The sequence below is a fragment of the Pteropus medius genome, unplaced genomic scaffold (genome assembly GCF_902729225.1).
Source record: "Pteropus medius unplaced genomic scaffold, Ma_sr-lr_union100, whole genome shotgun sequence".
Classification (NCBI taxonomy): domain Eukaryota; kingdom Metazoa; phylum Chordata; class Mammalia; order Chiroptera; family Pteropodidae; genus Pteropus; species Pteropus medius.
The window spans coordinates 12,109,499-12,129,405 of record NW_024342467.1 but is presented as its reverse complement, the minus strand read 5'-3'; the positions used below and the strand labels follow the sequence as shown (position 1 = coordinate 12,129,405).

The following is a 19,907-nucleotide window of genomic DNA, read 5'->3' as shown; positions in this document are numbered from 1 at the left end:
AGGAATATAATTCTGTGTGCTCACAGGACATTTCGCCCAGCAGCCTCTAGTCAGGTATTGATTAACATCCCTAATCCTGCCATGTTGGTAATGCCTGAGGCCAAACCAAAGAAAAAGCCAGTACTGGGGAAATATAGCGGCAAGTTTAATTCCTGCTGCCAGGAATCTGAATATCCTGAGAGGCAGTAAGCTTTGAAACTGTCAAAAAACTTTTAAAATAAAATCCAAAGAAGTGCTGTTTTAAAAGAGTGGCTGGAGAACTGGCTGCGAGTGGTGACTTTATCTTTATAATCAGCATAAAAAAAAAAATCTGGTATATCTTTAGCAATTAAAATCCTGAAAAATAGAATTAAAATAATAGACCACAAAATGCAAGAAGAAATTGAGAAAATGGTGACAAGAATAGAAGAGAAAACTAAGACATGGCATTCACGGAAAGAGGAAAAAGAAAAAACTGGAAAAGTTCTATGAATGAAACAGCCACAGATTTTTTAGATGGGCCATGCTAAGAAACGCCGTGGAAACCTCTTAAAATTGTGGAATCTATTGAATTTACCTATTTCTTAGTTCTCTCATTACATTGTATACTTGTACATAATAATGTCTTAATGTAAAGTCAAGAATACATTAGTAAGATTGTTTCATTCTTATAATTCATTCCCCCATAGAAGTCTATATAACTTATTAGAGCTAATGTGGGCTACTGATATCTCAGTTTAATTCAGAGTTTAGTGCTAGGTCCCGAGTCCGTCCCTCCCACAGCTTGTCCTTTAATGAGACTCTCATAAGCTCTGACAGTGGAAGAGATTTTAGACTTTCTGATTTGTCAGTTTCTCCAGTTGTGAGAACTGGAGATTGTTAGCCAATGTAAACAATGACGAAAACAGACTTAGTGCTATTGCTAAAGATTTCTGAAAACTGTACTAAGGGAAAGAAAAAAGAACATCATCACGCAGATCCTCTGGAAAACGGAGGGGGAGAATTATGGTGATAACACGCTTCGTTTTTATATACACAGATTTCAATCTGTGATCAAAAACAACACTGATGATGAAGCGAACCTGCATTTCTCAATAACTAAAAAGAGGCGGGCAAATATATTTAACAGCTTAAGAAATTATGTTTTAGTTGCCATGAATACAGAGGGAGAGGAAATAAGAGAAAGACCACTATACCCATAGTAGAAGACTCCTAGTTAAAACAAACAAAATAAACATTGGGAAGAGATGACCCCAATTGAGTGGTTCTTACTGCGATACCTATGTGGAAGAACTAACTGGTCTAATCTCTTAAACCAACAGGATGAAACCACAGGCTAGTTAATTTCTTCATTCATTAACAGCTACTCACAAATTCCCTCTCAATTTGGTCTTCTGTCCACAAAATTAGCAGCCATGAAGCAGGAGCTGTTCATGCAGGAAAAATCATTGGAACAAATGCTAAAACCTTCTTCCTGAATATTCAGATATTGGCCAGATCTAAGATTGAAAATAAAAAAGCAGTTGAGGAAATTTTGAGAAGCATACTAACCTGCCACCAGTTTGGATCTTCTCTGTTTACAATTTGAAGAATTTCTCCTTTTGAAAACTTCAATCCTGCTTCTTTGCAGGGTATCAGGTTATCATTGTATGGATTATAATCAAAATGACATTTCACAAATACCTAAAACACACAGCACAATTAAAAATACTACAGCTGTATCATTTGTCACTGGATTTTTGAAATCTTTTTCAAACCACTGTGATTTTTTGATGTAATTGATAATGTATTTAGTACTAAGGAATCTCTCTCTCAAAAATAAAAATTAAATTATTAGCACAGTAATAATTTGGTATCCAAAAATACAAAAATTAGTATCACATTAAAATTTTATTTCTATTTTAACTTCTAATCTTAAATCCACATTTTATTAAACCCACTATTCTTATCTCTTTCTCCATCTTTTCACAAATTTTTCCAACCAACACTGCATAATTTGTATGTAAATTCTACTTTCTAATTAACATCCTGAAACAATATATGCAGTTGATTTAAGGCATGAATTTAAGATATATTAGGACCGACTTTTTGAAAAGGCCCTGAAACCAAAATTAAATAATAAAAGTTCATGTTGAAGTCAGACCTGAAATATATTTAGTCACCTTAAAAAAATTAAAAGCCCAACTTTCATCCTTGGTAATAGTAGTCTATTAAATCATATAGACTTACAGTGGTGTGGAAAATACTTTTCTGGAATCATCTTGCTCTGATTTAAATGACTGCCATTAAATCAATTATAAGACAAATACTGAAAAAGCCCTGAAACTGTTTTCCAATTTAAATTTACTTAACTACAAATTTCTTTTAAATTTGTTTTATCAATAAAAAGTATGTCAGTTACTATTAGTTATGATCTCCAATATCTAAAATATTTGGCTTATTTATTTTTTAATATAAATTCTAATTAAGTTTAAGCATTTTCAGTATTTGGTGGCAAGTTCAGACCAATTACTTTCTTAAAACAAACTCTTTTCATGCATATGGAAATTCAAATTTTATGTTCTAAAGAACTGACTTAGCATTTAACAAGCAGGAAAGCACATAATTAGTCAAAATAATATTATTTTTCTATTTGTTTATCATACTTCAAAAATACCCATACAAGATATTCAAATAACACAAGCAGATACATTATATTATTAATGTAGTAAAATGTAATGTGATGGCTGCATAGTAAAATAATTTAAAAATAACAATCTGAGAACATTGACAAAATTTTAGTTATTTACAATTAGGTGATTTTGATAGAAAGCATTCGGAACATTTTCAATAACTTTGGAAAGGCTAAATATTAATGCTTAAAAATCAGTAAGCCAATAATTTTTTTATATCTAATTTTAGAAATATCTAAAAAGCAACCATACAAACAATATTAAGACTGCCTAAAATGTGACAATTGATTAACTTGACAATGGCATGCAGCTCAAGGTTTTGGCAATGAAAAAACCCAAAATGATTAAGTTTAATCAAGATAAATTTAGTTTGCTGATAAGACAGAAAATCAGAGTACCAGAGAATGTCCTGGAATGACATCATACCTGATGGACGTGTGCTGGATGCCTCTCCATATTGATGCAACTCTAAAAACATATTTTTCATTGCATAAATAAAGCCAGGCTTTAAATGAATAAGTTAACAAAATGTAAACAAACTACTGGCCCATTTTATTACTTCACTCATTTGATAAAGCAATTAATTCCTTAAATAAGTGTCCATGGGTTATAATATCTGAAAATTATAAATGATAGAAGCAAAAAGAGGTGTTTGAGATGAGGCAGAGAAAAAAGATGGATATGCAAAGTTGTAAAAATACTCGAGTACTCCTTACTTATCAAGAAAGGTGCACTAAATGAATAATAAAAGCATCCTGTCATCTAACCATGAATATGTTTACCATTTTTATCTGTGGGACAGAATGTTTCGTAATCATAAAGCTCAGACTTTCTGAGTTAGTCCAAATTTCAAATATTCATTCCCCTACTCTCATCAAATTGTTCTGGAAATGTCATTATTTGTGGAACAAAAATCCTATCTTTCATATGTAAAAGATTTCTAAAAACCAATTTTACTTCTTTATTTATCAAATTAATTTTGGAACATTACTCTCATGCTCAAAATTTCAGATTAAACTGGTTTTACTTTATGAAACTCTCTGTCTCATAAAGGTTTTGAGTATTTTTGTTAGATTTATTCCTAGACATAAATGTGACATTCTCTGAATTTATTGTAAATGTCTGTCTTAGTTACATTTCTAGATGTTTGCTCATGACATACAGAAATGCAACCAACTTTTGTAGATATTTTCAAGTACCTTGCTAAACTCTATTATTTCTAATAATGTATAGTTCTGGGGAGTTTCTATGTAAAAATCATATTATTTGAAAATAATAAGTTTTATTTTCTCCTTTCCAAACCCCTTGCTTCTATAATTTGTTTTTGTCTTTTTGTGCTTATGGTACTTTCAATAAAATATTGGATAGAAGTGGTACTAGTGAATATCATTCTTTAACTCTTAAATTGTTTTTTTTTTAACTAGGTGAAGACTATTAATCCTTGTTTTAAGCTTTATGTTCTGGCTTCTTTGGCTTAATTAACTGCAAAGAAATAATGATGTATAAGCAGTAAGTGTCCGAGGGCCTCAGAATTTCATTAAATTCTAAACAAACATTTTTGAGGCAGTCAAAATTCTTGGTTTTATTTTTTAAAGAAGTTGAGTCGATTCCATTTGCCTCACTGTTGGAAGCCTCATCAAAATTCTGAACAATATCACCCTCGTCTCCAACAGCAAGTGGTGCTTTTCCAACCAGCTTCTGCTAGGGTCCGTAAACTCATTGATATCAAGGTGCCTAAGATGCTGGGTAGCACTTCTGTCAGCTGCTTTGTCTAAGCATGGCTAGTAACAGCAAAATTATTTGCTGCCAGAGATGTCTGAACATCAGGATTGTTACAAAGTGGGTCACCATTCCCTGGTGTGCAAACATACTTACTTCTTTAATATCAGAGATACTGTATACTCTTAGTTTCTTTAAGGAGAAGTAAAGATTTTTATCATCTATTACAAGAGATATTTATTATATCATCTGAGGGCATTTCCTTTTTACCAATCACAATCATGCCTGAAGTTTGGCAAGTTTCTCTTGGCCTATAAGTAGTCTCGGGCAGACCAGCTGAATTGAAGGTCCAGTTCCTGATTTAAAGGAGAATGTTTCCAACAGGCAACTATTCAGAATGTTTGTTCTAGTTTTTTTTTTTTTCCTTTAAGTAAGATTAAGAAGGTTCTTTCCCATTCCTAATTTATTAACCTTTTTTTAAGAATCATGAATAGGTATTAAATTTTATTAAATTCTCTATTGAGGTTTTTGTCTTTTAGTCTGGCAATGTGCTTGTTTACATATATGGGTTTTCTAATATAAAACCATCCTAAAATACATGGGATAAATCCAACTTGGACATGTTGTATTACCATTTTTATACATTGTTACATCTCATTGCTAATATTTCCTTGAGAAATTTTACATGTATATCTTTGAGTGAAATGGAAATGTAATTTCTTTTCTTACAATATTTTTCAGACCTGGGTCATGCTGGCCTCGAATAAGTAAAAAGAATTCCCATCATTTAGCCTTCATGAACAAGCAGAATTATTAATAGCCTTTGAGAACCCAACCTACATGCAAATTGCAGATCTTCAGAATTAGTTACAACTTCTAACTCACCCTGATGTTCAAATTTAAATATGTAGATCTTTAGGTCTCATGTGAAAGATTCTGGACTTTTAGCAAGCACCGCAAATGATACTGATAGAGATGATCTACTGACCATGCTCTGAAAAACATCACTCTGGGGAGGGAGAGCTGGCTTCTAGCTGCAATTCACAGGAAGAGCGGAGACAGGCCCAAGAGGACAACATGGTGGAGCTTCTAGTGAAAGACGTGAAGAGGCTGAACGCACTTGCTTCTTCCCCTTAGTGTCTCTTAGTAAGACAGCCACAGTTTGCCTTGTTTATGCCTATTGTCCCAGCAGAATTAGTAACTGGCTCCCTTTTTTCTCTTTATGGATTATGTTTTAGCTCTCCTGTTGTAAGCCTTCATGTTCTAGTTTCTTTTCTTTTTTATAGTAAGATAGGCCTGTGACTGCTTTAGGCTAGGATGACTTCTCCTTCCCCATTTCAATACCCTCTGCCAGTTCTAAAGCCTAAATGAAAACCAGAGTTTGAGAAGACACGGGATGGGGAAAAAATTATGCCTAAGATAGGGCTAAATATGCTTGCATTTCATATTATTTCAACCAGTTCACTAGGCGCAGAATCTATTAAAAAAAAAAAAATCTGGCCAAAGGCCTAGCTATTAATATTACAAAAATTTATTTTTCCTGTAAAAATCCATTCTAACCATGGCGAGTAGGTAAGAATTCTGGAGTTTGGACCAGAGCGGGGGGAAAAATCTTCCTGTCACAACTAACACATAATTAAAAAAGAAAAAACAAAGGAAGACAAATGCCATGTGACTTCACTAATATGTGAAGAATAAAAAACAAAATAAACAAAACAAAAACAAACTCATAGATACAAAGAAAAAAACTGATGGTTGCCAGATGGGAGGAGGGTTAGGGGGATGGGTGAAAAAGGTGAAGGGATTAAGTACAAATTGGCAGTTACAAAAATAGTCACGGGGATGTAAAGTACGACACAGGGAATATAGTCAATAATATTGTAATAACTATATATGGTGTCAGATGGATACCACCTGACTTATCGGGACGATCACGTCACAAGTTATATAAATGTCTAACTACTATGTGTACACCTGAAACTGATATTGTATGTCAACTATAATTTACATATATATATAAATAAAAATCTTAGGTTCTACTTTTCCAACCTACTCAGGTCCAAATGGAAATGTGTTTGTTGAGGAATAGAGGTGGTCTGAGATATACCGGTGATATGAAGTATCTAATTTCTAATACTATTTCTTTCATGATTCTTTTCCTTGAAGACAAGGTCTCTACCTTCATTTAAACCAAAGCTCATTACAAGCCTATGTATATTCAGAAGTCCAGTTTACATACTAAAATCGTGACTAAAACATTCTATACATCTTCCAAAGAATATAAAATTGGTATTCAACACATGTTATTTCAAAGAATTGCATGGAAATATAAAAACTAGGCTTAAAAAATTTCATATTAACAATATGAAGATAAAATACACTGGCGGTATCTTGGGTGAAAAACTTACAATTTCACTCACATATGAAACAAGAAATTTCTAGAATAAACCTGAACAACTAAAGGCATCTAATATATTGGCAGATATTTCCTATTTCTACATTATCTAGTACTGAAAACCCTCTCCTCAGTTCCAATGCTCCTACCATAATCGTCAATTGTTTCTTTGCAATTAATTACTGTATTGCTTTTTTCTTCTTCACAATTCTATCACACCAGCCCTACCTCATACCACCACCAACACAACAGCCACAGCAGCTAGTTGTTGAGTGCTCACTAGGTGCCAAGAGCTTCTCTGACAGCTTTATGTGAATTAACTAATTTAATCCTCATAACAATCTTTTAAGAAATATTATCCCTAACTATATAAGTGAGAAAATGAAGCAAAGAGAAGATAAGCTCATTAATGACAGTACTGGAATCTGAATCCAAGCAATAATCATAACCTTTCATTAGTCACAAAGCACTTCGCACCTTCAAAAATCTGCATCCTGGTTACACAATCTCATCTCTCTTCTTGAAATTCACTCAACATAATGAGGCTCAATGATTACTGTCATTAAAACATTCCCCTGTTCAACAATCTATTTTGCCTAAAAATTAGTTTTAGGCAAAATGAATGTGTAGAAACCAGGTGTTCAAGATTCTTTTCGATCTGGACCCGGCTTCTTTCTGGCCTCATTCTCTAGCCCATCCCACGATCACTACGCTATAGGTGATTGAGACCACATGCTTATTCTCCTCCAGGGCACAGAATGTAACAGGCACCAAAAATGTTTGCTAGATTAATGACTAAAAGGCTTCATGGTTTTTCTGATACCTAACTGTAGGTTACTGAAGTGGCAGGTTCATGAGCCTTCTTTACAAATTCCTTTAAAGTAGTAAGATAATGTTAACTGTGTAAAAATCCAAAATTTCACTCATATCAAAATAAAGTAATTCAAAACAATTAAATCAGATTTTTTTTTCTCTTTTCTTTAGCAAAAAGGTAGCAACTGGCAGTAATATCCAACAGTGTGATTCAAGAAATAAAAGGACTCAGTACTACCAAGAATTTTACTACTAACCTGTTGAGGAGTAATGGTATCTCTATAGCTTGGTAAAATTTTTAGGGTGACACTCCCACTGATATTTTTCAGTAATTCTTGTAATTCCTTTGGATTGTTTCCAACCTCGTGGCCATTGACCTCTTTAATGATATCTCCCACGTGAAGCAGGCCCTGTCGATCGATCATGCCTCCATGGAGGATTCGGGCAATTACCAGATCATTATTTTCAACCCGAAATGTTACACCCTAAAGGAAATAAGGAATGAAATTGTCACTGATTTCAGATTTTTAGGGAAAAGTCTTATGAATATGTATACATAAGAAAACAATTCTAAAAGTAGGTACATGAATCCTCCTATTTTTCCCATGTTCTCTCCTGTCTCAATATTCTAATCTCATTGAACCGTGTGTTCCTGAATACCACCCATTACCTTAAAACTGAAACGTATCAGGCTGCATTCCACAGGATACAGGGAAGCTCAAAGGACTAAGAAGAGATAGCTGTGCATTCTGATGGCCTTGTTCCCGGCTTTCCTTTTATTCCCATTTTTACTGTTCTTACGGTCGGGACCCAGGAATAATTTTAGCAGGAAACTGTAAACTTCACTACCTAAGGAGCCCTTCCGCATCTTCAATTTTAATAACAACTTTCTTCTGTGTTTTGATACTGTCATTAGCCAGCAACCTGAGATCATTTCTTCTCAGGGTATAGGAAAAAAATGAAGTACTTCACTTCTGAAATTTCGCTACCCATTGGCAAACTACTTCTGGCCTCTATTTCAGTTTAACTTCTTATCTTGGTTTAATTTTGTATGTTAAATCAAGTTGAGAGAGCATCAGCTGCGTATTTTATCCACAGGCCAAAAAAGACAGAAGGAACACAAATAAAGTTTTCATAATGATACAAATTATGAAAAAGAAAAAAAACGAGACAGAGTAGTAACTGAACCACAAGGATGTCAGATTTCAGATTTAAGAAGGCGCTGATTTATCTACTCACCAGGGGTTCCCCAGCTCTTTTGTGAATACCAAGAATACGAATGGCATCTACTGGTAATAACTGATTATTGACAGAATTATTCATTTCCGGGCTTGATGGAGGTGAATCATAACACTTTGATGCCACAATATCATGGGCCTCCAAGAGGGACTGTAAGGGTTAAAACAGCCTGTGGTTATTAATTACTGAAGATAACTTAGTTCATTATCCCCGTAGAATACTAAAAATGTCCAAGGCACACATGATTAAATCCATGAATATGAGTTAAATTAAATGCATACAGAATCTTTTAAAGAAATATAAACATATCTTTAATTATCAAATAATACCATACTCCTCGTTTTAAAAGACTTGAAGAGACTGACAGAGTTTTGTGACTTTTTTTCAAAGTGGCATGTTCATTGGTAACTGAACTTCAATTTCCCAGGGTGGTACAACGGAGGCCCTGGATTTCATTCCCACCATCGTCATTACCATCATCATCATTCAGCATTCACCACCGATCCTTATTAATTAGTTATTACACAAACTCAGCTGGCAGGGACCCTAATATTTACCCTAAAATTGTTATGTTAAAATGCCATATATGTTTACATGTACGAAATGTCTATTTAAAAAATGTCCAATAGAAAATGAAAAAATATCAGCATCTTATATCAGTAATAGGAAATTTTATATTACCAATAAAGGCTATAGTCTATAAAATAAAGATTTTTAGGAAGGGGGAAAAACAAGCCAGTTACAATCTTGAATACAATATACTTTTACTTTCTACATATACTATATATGTGCTATCATCAGGAATGACTTTTTGGCCTAGCTTTCTAGGAATTTCTTATCTTTTGAATACTCATTTTTATTTTTCATTTATACTGTAATTGGGTATAGTCAACATAAAGCTAAGTTTAAAAAAATGTTTAATGGAATGCAAGTTCAAAAACAAATCAAAATAGAAAAAAGGGAGCAAATGTCAACAGGTTTAGAGGAGAAATAATCAGCAGATGGGCTTAATTGGTAATTTCTGGTCATTTTATGAAAATATGTGTAAGAGACTAAAGAAAAATTTCAAGAAGAAAAAATTTATAAATCCATATGTAAGGATTATTCCAATAAATGCTGGAAGTCACTCGAACCTCTAACCTGGGATGGTTAGTTTTCACCCTATACGCTCTTCTTAGGAAGTGTTATTCACTCCTGCGACTCAAACCACTACTTACACACTGATAACTCCTAGTTTTATATCTTTGGTCCAGAACTCTCATGAGCTTCAGATTCACATACTGAAAACTTGCCTACGACTGGCCAAAATGATGGTAATTGGAAAAATCAGTAAGAGTTAAGGATTATAGAAGGTTGAAATATATTGAATTAATTAAAAATCCATAAGTCCACAGTGCTATTTAAAAAAACAAAGGACTGAAAAAACATATTTGTTACTATTTAAGAGTGCTATTTTAAACTATACATTGAAATTTGGTAAAGGAAGGATTAAGCATTTCCTTGACTTTCCAGCAGGAAAAGCAGTATAGTGTAGCTAAATGGCCCACTTGATAAGGAAAAGCTCTACTTTATTTAAGAACATCAGCTAATAAATGTAGAATGAGAGAATTTGAAAAATGTCATTTTGCTACTTCCAAGGAAGATACTGATTCAGGCAAAGACTGATAATGTGTGTTCATCGGTAGGTAAACGGCCAAAAGGAAGCGGCGTTTGTATAATGCTCGAATAGTAACACATTAGATTACTTCCTAGTGCAGAGGCTTTCAAAGGAAGAATTAGACTGTCAGTGCCCTTAATCACGGGAACTATCTCAGCATCCACAGTGGTGGCCAACCAGGTAATATACATCTTGTGACGTAATTTAATTCATGGTGCATCACATCACTGAAGATGCAGTCTAGTTCCAAATAATTAACTTGAATCATCAACCTTTTAGACAGAACTTCTGTTTACAGGAAATAGAAGGTATAACTAACAGCACAGTAAGGCAGCAACCAGCGTAGCAATTTAGCTACACTATAATGCATTAAGGGAGCGGGGCAGGACAACGGCCTGGTCTCTTCAAAAGGTCAACATGATAATCAAGGAAGAGAGGGATGGTCCAACCAGATGCTACACAGGGACCTAGGTTGAAAACCTGTATGTATAAACCAGCTTTAAAGAATATTTTGGCATCGAATTAAGATAGCTGAATATAGTACGTGTACTACATGAGATGGAGGTCCACTGAAATAGAAAAGTGGAAATCAATGATTGAGAAAAAAGGTAAGTAACAAAATCGCTTGTGGAAAACTACCTCAATCAGTAAAAGAAAAAAAATATATATATATATATACTATTATGCATAGAAAAAAAGAATATGCACTAAGATAGTACAGTAGTGACTTGAGTAGTAAGAAAGTGATGTCATAATTTTTGTATTTTTTGCTTTGCTTTTCTAATTTTACATGTTAAACTTGCATTAATGTATATATTTATTAATTTTTATATATTTATTAAAATTATATACATATAGCATGCCTGAAAGCTGTACCCAGATGCTCCTGAGCTATCACAAACTTAATATAGCCAGTTACCCTACTTAATTAGCATGTCTAAAATACTTTCTCCTAGAGTGTTCCTTATCTCAGTGGATGCCATCAATTGTTTGTCAGGAGTCCTATCCTTAATCAACTTCCCATATCTCTTCCACAACTGTCACACGTAACCAATCACCAAGTCCTGTTGATTTTGCTGCTTAAAACTTGAAAATCTTCACATTTTTATTCTGCTATCACAATTTCCTTAACAATCTAGTTCCATAATCTGACCTCCCCGTTTAATACCTCCTCTCATTCCTGCCCAAAGTTTCCCACTGTCCTCGGGATAAAGTCTAAATACCTTAATATGTGTTATAAGCTTCAATCAACCGCCCCTGCATAAAGGATGTCTCTGATATGGGTCCATATTTTTGTGCCTAAGCTACTGATTGATGTAGGAAACTCCTCACTGTAAATTTCCATAGTTTACAGTAACATAGTTGGAGAGTAACAAAAAATCTTTGAGAAAAAGCAAAAGGGCATTTCTATTTGATTTTCGACACTAAGATCTGCAGCAGAAAGTACATGACGCTTTATTCTTCTATCCTAGGACCATTTATTGAATATCCATTCTCCACTAACATGTAATATCTCTGTCATAAAGCAAGTTGCCATGTGTGTGTGGGTGTATTCCTGGAGTTTCTACTCTCATTGATTAATCTATTTTTCTAATACTGACCCACTACCGCACTGCATAAATTACAGATTTATAAGAAATTTCCCCCACCCTTTTTCTCTCCTGAAACTGATTCTTCTTTGTTAAATGATTAACTCTTCACTGATATAGACCAATGCTTAAATTGCACTTATTTTTTTTGTACCTACTGAAAGTATGTTATAGAATCTTTTCTGTCCTTACATTGCCCTCTTTTGTTCCAAGGTCATCAAATACACCCCAATCTTAGAAGCACTACTGAAAATGTGTACGACTGGTCACAAGGAGGTCTAGGAAACGGTAGTAATGAGGAAGAAAAATCCACTATTACTGGGAGAAAAACATCTCTGTTATGTGGTCTAAACTGATGGTGAATCAAGGCTTTTTTTTTTTTTTAATTATACAAAAAGATCCATTCTGATGTGCTCTGTGACAAACATCATACACTTATACAGTGTGTATTAGGTATGTGTCTGTTTACGTGTTCTCAGCATATCAGGATATTAAAATACCTCAGTTGGAATTTATATATTTATAAGCTATGGCCCTAAATTATACTTAAAAACATCACCTTAAACTGGAGCTTAACTGCTAAAGGAAAATACTGTGGAAACGCAGGGGGCTTAGAGAGAAGGGTGACGGGGAAGTTTACCTGGAAGTGAGGCTCCTTGAGGATACCGACCAGTTCTGCCGCGTTTTCATCCACATTTATTAGAGGAGTGATATCTTCAAGAATTTCATTGACTAATTCCAAGTTATTGTCACTGACGGCTTCTAGTTTTGAATCTTCTAGCCTCTCATGAGCCTAAAAGACAACATTATATTAAAGTAATAATACATATTTTTTTTGCTCTAGACTGTGGTTTTCTTCTTGATTTGTTTCTTTTTCATAAAGTTTTAAAAGAAATTACCTGAAGATTTGATTCACTGAAACAAAATTTAATACTTCGATCAGAGTCAATAACATAGATTTTTAAAAGCTATTATGTTGTTATGCAGTATAATAAATCTTGACCTCTATTCCTATCCTGAAAGTCATGGAAAACTCATTTTTATAACTAAACTATGAAAAAACTAAATAGGCTAGATGACAACTTAAAAAACATATTCACTACCCAACAGAACTTCCTAATGATTTTCTAGTCTAGGCTCAAACTCTAGATAACACTGTTCATACTTTATTAAAGTAAATGACTAAGCATAATAAAAATAAAGAATAGGAACCTAATCATAATATGGATTACTATTCAAAAAATGATAAAAATTATTTTGGGAACCCCAGAATCCTAAAGCTACTATTTTCCAATTTTGAAAATCAGTGAAAAAAGTCAATTCAGGAAAGGCAGCTCTTGAATTGGACCTTGAAAAGCAATATGATTTCATGTCTCAATATCTTAAGCTGTGGGTTTTTTTTTTAAATCTCATAATCTATTCCACAGAAAATAGATTATGAATCACCCTGTCACAAGAAATAAGTAGTCCTAGTTATTGTTTAATATTGGGAGTAAAGCAGAGTTTTAAATTCAAATTGAGAATGAACACTAACCAGTCTTCATCGCTTAGTGTTGTTTTTCTGATAAATGGTTGCTGTCTGATTTTTGAAGACAGGCAAAGCATAATTATTAAGATTTAATTTATAAATGAAACCATGCAAGATGATGAGACTTACACTTAACATTTTAAGATTCATTTCTGTAAGTGCTGAAGAAAAATCCAAATTTCAAGTGGCAGCAGCATCAATTAAACTTTATCTGGTACCTATGACACGTAGATGTTATTTCTACCATTTAGAGTGAATCTTAAAGAGTCCAAATACACCTTCTAATTTTTAAAATGCAATTTTTAAAATTTAAATATATCTTCTTCAGGTGATTCACAAAGTGAAGTAAGTTTTTTAAGTGAAAGGGGGAACTATATATTAAGCAACATTTTTACAAAACATCTCAGAAGAAGCAATTTTAAGTCACATGAAATAAACAGATAAAGAAGAAATGATAACTGCTATTAAACAAAGAAAAACGTCAAAAGACAAAATGTAATTTAAATAGAGTCTCTCTTAGATTTAGATAAGAAAAAAATTAAGAAGATTAGAAAATGCCACAAAGAATAAGAATAGGTAAATGTGTAATTTTCTGAAAACCTGATAAGGATAGGATAATGAGGACACTCAATATCTGTCATGGACTAATACGAACATTGGAAAAAAACTAAAATAATGTATAGAATTAGTGAACTCTTACAAAACAAGTGAGAATTGTTGACTTTTTAAATACAGAAATTTAGATAATAAATATCTAATTTAGGATTATTAACCTTGCAATACCCTAACATTCTTATGATAGTATAAGGAAACTTAAGGAAAAAAGGAATAAAAAACCTTAACATTTATTGAGGACTATTTTGTGTGTGTGTCAAGAACTATATTCCAAGTACAGTGTGAGTGTATAAGAACAAGCTGCGGTGTGTGTGTGTGTGTGTGGTGTGTGTGTGTATTCAGCAAAGGTAGGTACGTTATTATCATCCTCACCTTACAACATAGGCCCTGATGTAAAATGAGATAAAGTGATTTGCTTGAATTCACAATCCTAGTAAGTGGCAGAGAGTCAGGTCGTCTAATATCAAGGCTTAAGTTCTTACCTACTAAAGCTTATTTGACTTTACCCTTATACAGACAGCAACGCTAACATCACCTTGCAGTTAATGATTCCATCTAACACATGATGCATTATTCTCATTTTTTTAAATGTGTGAGAGATGCCCTCACAAATTGCTAGTTGAGTAGCTGCTTCTTAGTATGGCTATTCCAGTCCAGGTGTGTTAATTTGTTCTACCACATCTATTTGCATAGTTATTTTATAATCCTATGGTTCAAGATACCACCCACTCCTTGAACCTTCACCCTTCTGCTCTGAGAGCTATAAAGACCATCTCTTTCTCTAGAAAACAGATAATGACTGGCTTACAATTTTCAGGTACTATGGCAATATATCTTCTATAATAGCCTATGTTACATGATCAGCATATAGTGACAACACTTATACATTGGTAGACTTTGGTTCAAGACTTTAAGACAAAAAGGAAAAGAAATGGTCACTGACTTGAAAACTCTAACATAGCTCCCGTCTTGTCTATGTTCATCTACCTTATTGCTCCCAAGCTGGGTGAGGACAGGTGGGAATGTGGAAAGACTAAGGGTAAGAGAGAAAGAGGAAGTCAAGTAGGAGGCAGAATTATGTTATAAAAACAAACAAACATGCTTGAAGGTTTTTTCACATCAACTGCACAGACTGGTTTTATAGTAGGAAAGAATTTCACTATACAATACAGAAATTCTCAGAGGAAGATAAAGCTTTTCAGTGAAACTGCAGCTATGATTATATTAACATGGAAAACCAATTTCTGAAATATAGTTAGGTTCAATCAAGATCAATTTTATTTTTTCCAAGAAAGCAAATACAGGTCCATATTGTTAATCTGTAGCTTTTTAAGCTCTAAGATACTGTGAAAGAAATTTAAAGTCAGAATTTATTTAGTAGCTTTCAAGAGGCAAGTACCAATTCTGATTTAACTAATCAAACAAAAGACAAAGGAAACACTTGAAAACTAACCAGAGGGACAGATGAATCATATACTATTTGAATAAAGGAGTCTTGTTTCCTTTAAGAAAAAGCATTACTAGAAAGCTAGCATAACTCAACAAAAACGTATTTCACCTGCCACAAGTGGTTGGAAGAACACACCATGACTGGCTTTGCAGAATACTTGGAGCTGATACAAATATGGCCTAGCCTTCTTGTATGTCCATTTCTTAGAATCCTATTCACCACTACACCATAGAAAAATGAACTGCAGAAGAAAAAGTTCTTTCAGAACTTCTGGGTATTTCACCCAAACACAGTCCAACCATGCTTGCAAAAAGAAAAAAAATTTAACAAAAGTTATGGGCTATATCTAAAGGGACAAATACTATTATCTAGAAATGATAATACTAACATTCAACAACAATAAAAAATAACCTGATTCAAAATGAGCAAGACTTGAATAGACAATTCTCCAAAGATATAAAAATGGCCAATAAGCACACGGAAAAAAGTTAGCAAGCCAGAAGATATGTCGATAGAAACCTCCCATACTAAAAAATCGAAGAGAAAACAGAATGAAGCATGGAACAGAATACCTAAGGAACATGGGACAATTACAAAAGATGTAACATATACATGATGGGAATGCCAGAAGGAAAGGAATAAGAAAAGGGAGCAGAAAAAATATTTATGAAACATTTGTTATAATTAATGAACTAATACTGATACACTATTATTAACTAAAGTCTATGGTTTACATTAAGGTCCACTCTGTGTTTTACAGTCCCAGGCATTTTGCCAAATGCACAGTTGCATCTATCCACCTTTAAGGTTTCATACAGAATAGTTTCACTGCCCTAAAAATGCCCCGTGCTCCCCGCACTCATCCTCCTTTGCACTCTCCTAAATCCTGGCAACTACTTTATTTTGTATCGTTCTTAGTTTTTGCTTTTTCTAGAATATCATATATTTGGAATCATACGGTATGTAGCCTTTTCAGACTGGCTTCTTTCGGTCAGCAATAAGCATTTAAGGTTCCTCCGTGTATTAATGGCTCATTTATTTTTTTTTATCGCTGAGTAATACTCCATTGTACAGACGTACCACATTCTGTTTATCCATGCGTCTATTGATAGGCATTGTGATTACTTCCAAGTTTTGACAATTATCAGTAAAGCTATTATAAACATTCACATGTAGGAGTCTGTGTGAACATAAATTATCAACTCACTTGGGTAAACACCAAGGAATGTGATTGCTGGATGGTATGGTAGTAACACTATGCTTAGTTTTGTAAGAAAACCACCAGATTGTCTTCCAAAGTAGTTGTACCACGTTGCATTGCTGCCAGCAATGAACAAGCAGCTTCCTTTTAGGATATATGTCTTGCAAATATTTTCTCCCAGTCTACATCTTGTTTTTTCATTTTCTTAATGGTGTCTTTTGAAGAAGAAAAGTTTTTGATTTTGATAAAATCTAGTTAATCAAATTTTTCATTAAACTTAATGCTTTTTATATGATAGCTAAGTAGTTTTTCTCTAACCCAGAGTCACAGTTTTTCCGCATGAGGAAAAAGATGATGTTCTTTCTTTTTGCATATAAATATTCAATTGTTCCAGCAAAATTTATTGAAAAGACTATCATTTCTTCATTGGATGGATTACCATGGCAGTACTAACAAAAAATTAGTTGGCCATATAAGTGTTAGTCTCATTCAGGACTCTGTTCTGTGTCGTTGGTCTATATGCCAATATTACATTGTCCTCATTACTGTAGGGTCATAGTAATCCTTAAAATCAGAATTTGGAAGACATCAAATTTTGTTCCCCTTCAAAATTGTGTTGGCTAGTCTGAGTCCTTCATAAATTTCAACATTATCTTGTCAGCTGAAATTTTGACTGGGATTATACTGCATCTATCTATAGCTCAGTTTGTGGAGAATAAATGTATTAAGAGAACTGAGCCTTCTGATGCCTTCATTTGTATGTACAGGCATACCTCATTTTATTGTGTTTTGCTTTACTGCACTTCGAAGATACTGTACTTTTTACAAATTGAAGGTTTGTGAAACCCTGTGTCAAGTAAACCTATTGGTGCCATTTTTCTAACAGCAATTGCTCACTTTATGTCTCTGCCACATTTGGTGATTCTCGCAACATTTCAAACTTTATTATTATTGCATTTGTTATGGTCATCTGTGAGCTGTGACCTTTAATGTTACTATCGTAATTGTTTTGGGGTGCCATGAACCACACCCATAGAAGAGGGCAAACTTAATAAATGTTATGTGTTCTGGCTGCTCCACCAACCGGCCAGCCGAGATAGGCTGAAAGCTAGGCCTGTTGTGCCAGTTAGCCAAGTTGTGAATGCAGATGGAAAGTTCTTAAAGGAAATTAAAAGTGCTAGATAAGCCTGCACATACATACATCCAGTGAACACCGGAACGATAAGAAAGTAAAACAGCCTTACTGCTGAAATGGAGAAAGGTTTGGTGGTCTGGAGACAGAAGATCAAACCAGCTACAACATTCCTTCAAGCCAAAGTCTATTCCAGAGCAAGGCCCTAACTCTCTTCAATTCTGTGAAGGCTGAGAGAGGTGAGAAAGTTGCAGAAGAAAAGTCTGAAGCTAGCAGAGGTCCGTTCATTAGATCTAGGAAAGAAGAAGCCACTCCACAATATAAAAGTGCAAAAGGAGTCAGCAGGTGCTGATGTAAAGGCTACAACGAGTTATCCAGAAGATCTAGCAAAGGTAATTAGTGAAGGTGGCCCCACTAAACAACAGATTACACTAAACGACAGATTTTTAATATAGACAAAACAGCCTTATATTGGGGAAAACTCTACCTAGGACTTTCACAGTTGGAGAGAAGTCAATGCCTGGCTTCAAAGCTTCGAGGGGCAGCCTGACTCTCTTGTTAGGGGCCAACGCAGCTGGTGACTAGAAGCCAATGCATACTCACCATTCTGAAAATCCTAGGGCCCTTAGGAATTACCCTAAGCCTACTGGGCCTGTGCTCGATAACTGGAACAACAACGCCTGGATGACAGCACATCTGTTTACAAAATGACTTACTGAATATTTTAATCCCACTGTTGAGATCTGCTCAAGAAAAAAAGGGATTCCTTTCCAATTATCACTGTTCATTAACAATGCATGTGGCCACCCAAGAGCTCTGACGGAGATGTACGATGAGATTCATGTTGTTCTCATACCTGCTAACACACATCTATTCTGCAGCCCGTGAACCAAGGAGTAATTTTGACTTGCAAGCATTACGATTTAAGAAATACATTTTGTAAGGCTATAGCTGCCATAGAGAGTGATTCCTCTGATGAATCTGGGCAAAGTAAATTAAAAACCTGGAAGATAATCATTCTAGATGCCATTAAGAACATTTGTGATTCATGGGAAGAGGTCAAAATGTCAACATTAACAGGAGTTTGAAAGAAGTGGAGTCCAATTCTCATGGATGACTTTGAGAAGGTCCAGACTTCAGTGGAGGAAGTAACTGCAGATATGGTAGAAATAACAAGAGAACTAGTGAAACCTAAAGATGTAGCTGAACTGCTGCAATCTCAGGATAAACTTTAATGAATGAGGAGCTAGTTGTTAAGGATGTACAAAGAAAGTGGTTTCTTGAAATGGAAGCTACTCCGGGTGAAGAAGCTGTGAAGATTATTGAAATGACAACAAAGAATTTAGAATATTATATAAACTTAGTTGATAAAGCAGCAGCAGGGTTTGAGGGGACTGACTTCGACTTTAAAAGGAGTTTTACTGTGGGTAAAATGCTATCAAACAGCATTGTATGTTACAGAGAAATCATTCGTGAAAGGAAGAGTCAATTGATGCAGAAAACTTCACTGTTGTCTTATTTTAATAAATTGCCACTGCCACCCCAACCTTCAACAACCACCACTCTGATCAGTGAGTGGCCATCAACACTGAGGCAAGACCTTCCACCAACAAAAAGATTTAGACTCGCTGAAGGCTCAATGATGGTTAGCATTTTTTAACAATACAGTACTTTTAAATGAAGGTATATTCATATGGTTTTTTAGACATAACGCTACTGCACACTTAACGGACTACAGTATAGTATAAACGTAACTTTTATATGCACTGGAAAAACCAAAAAATTTGCATGACTGATTTTATTGCAGTATTTGCTTTATTTGGTGGTCTGAACTGTACCTGCGATATCTCCGAGGTATGCTTGTATAATATTATTTGAAGACTTTTATAAACTATAAGCACATTTTAAGGTGCCTTAC

At 34.3% G+C, this 19,907-nt stretch overlaps 1 protein-coding gene across 6 annotated transcripts in view; it reads right to left on the bottom strand.

Moving 5' to 3' along the window:
* The window catches only part of PALS2 (protein associated with LIN7 2, MAGUK p55 family member), a 95,128-nt gene that overhangs the window by 21,315 nt on the left and 53,906 nt on the right, over positions 1-19,907 (bottom strand). For 4 of the 6 annotated variants that reach the window (XM_039862558.1, XM_039862557.1, XM_039862560.1 and 1 more), the window contains 5 exons: positions 12,704-12,856; positions 8,818-8,967; positions 7,836-8,063; positions 3,078-3,119; positions 1,531-1,662 (listed from right to left, as the gene is read on the bottom strand). In XM_039862558.1, coding sequence (XP_039718492.1) covers positions 1,531-1,662; positions 3,078-3,119; positions 7,836-8,063; positions 8,818-8,967; positions 12,704-12,856 — 705 coding nt within the window. The remainder of the gene's footprint in view (positions 1-1,530; positions 1,663-3,077; positions 3,120-7,835; positions 8,064-8,817; positions 8,968-12,703; positions 12,857-19,907) is intronic. The other 2 variants (XM_039862561.1, XM_039862555.1) reach the window with 1 other exon arrangement.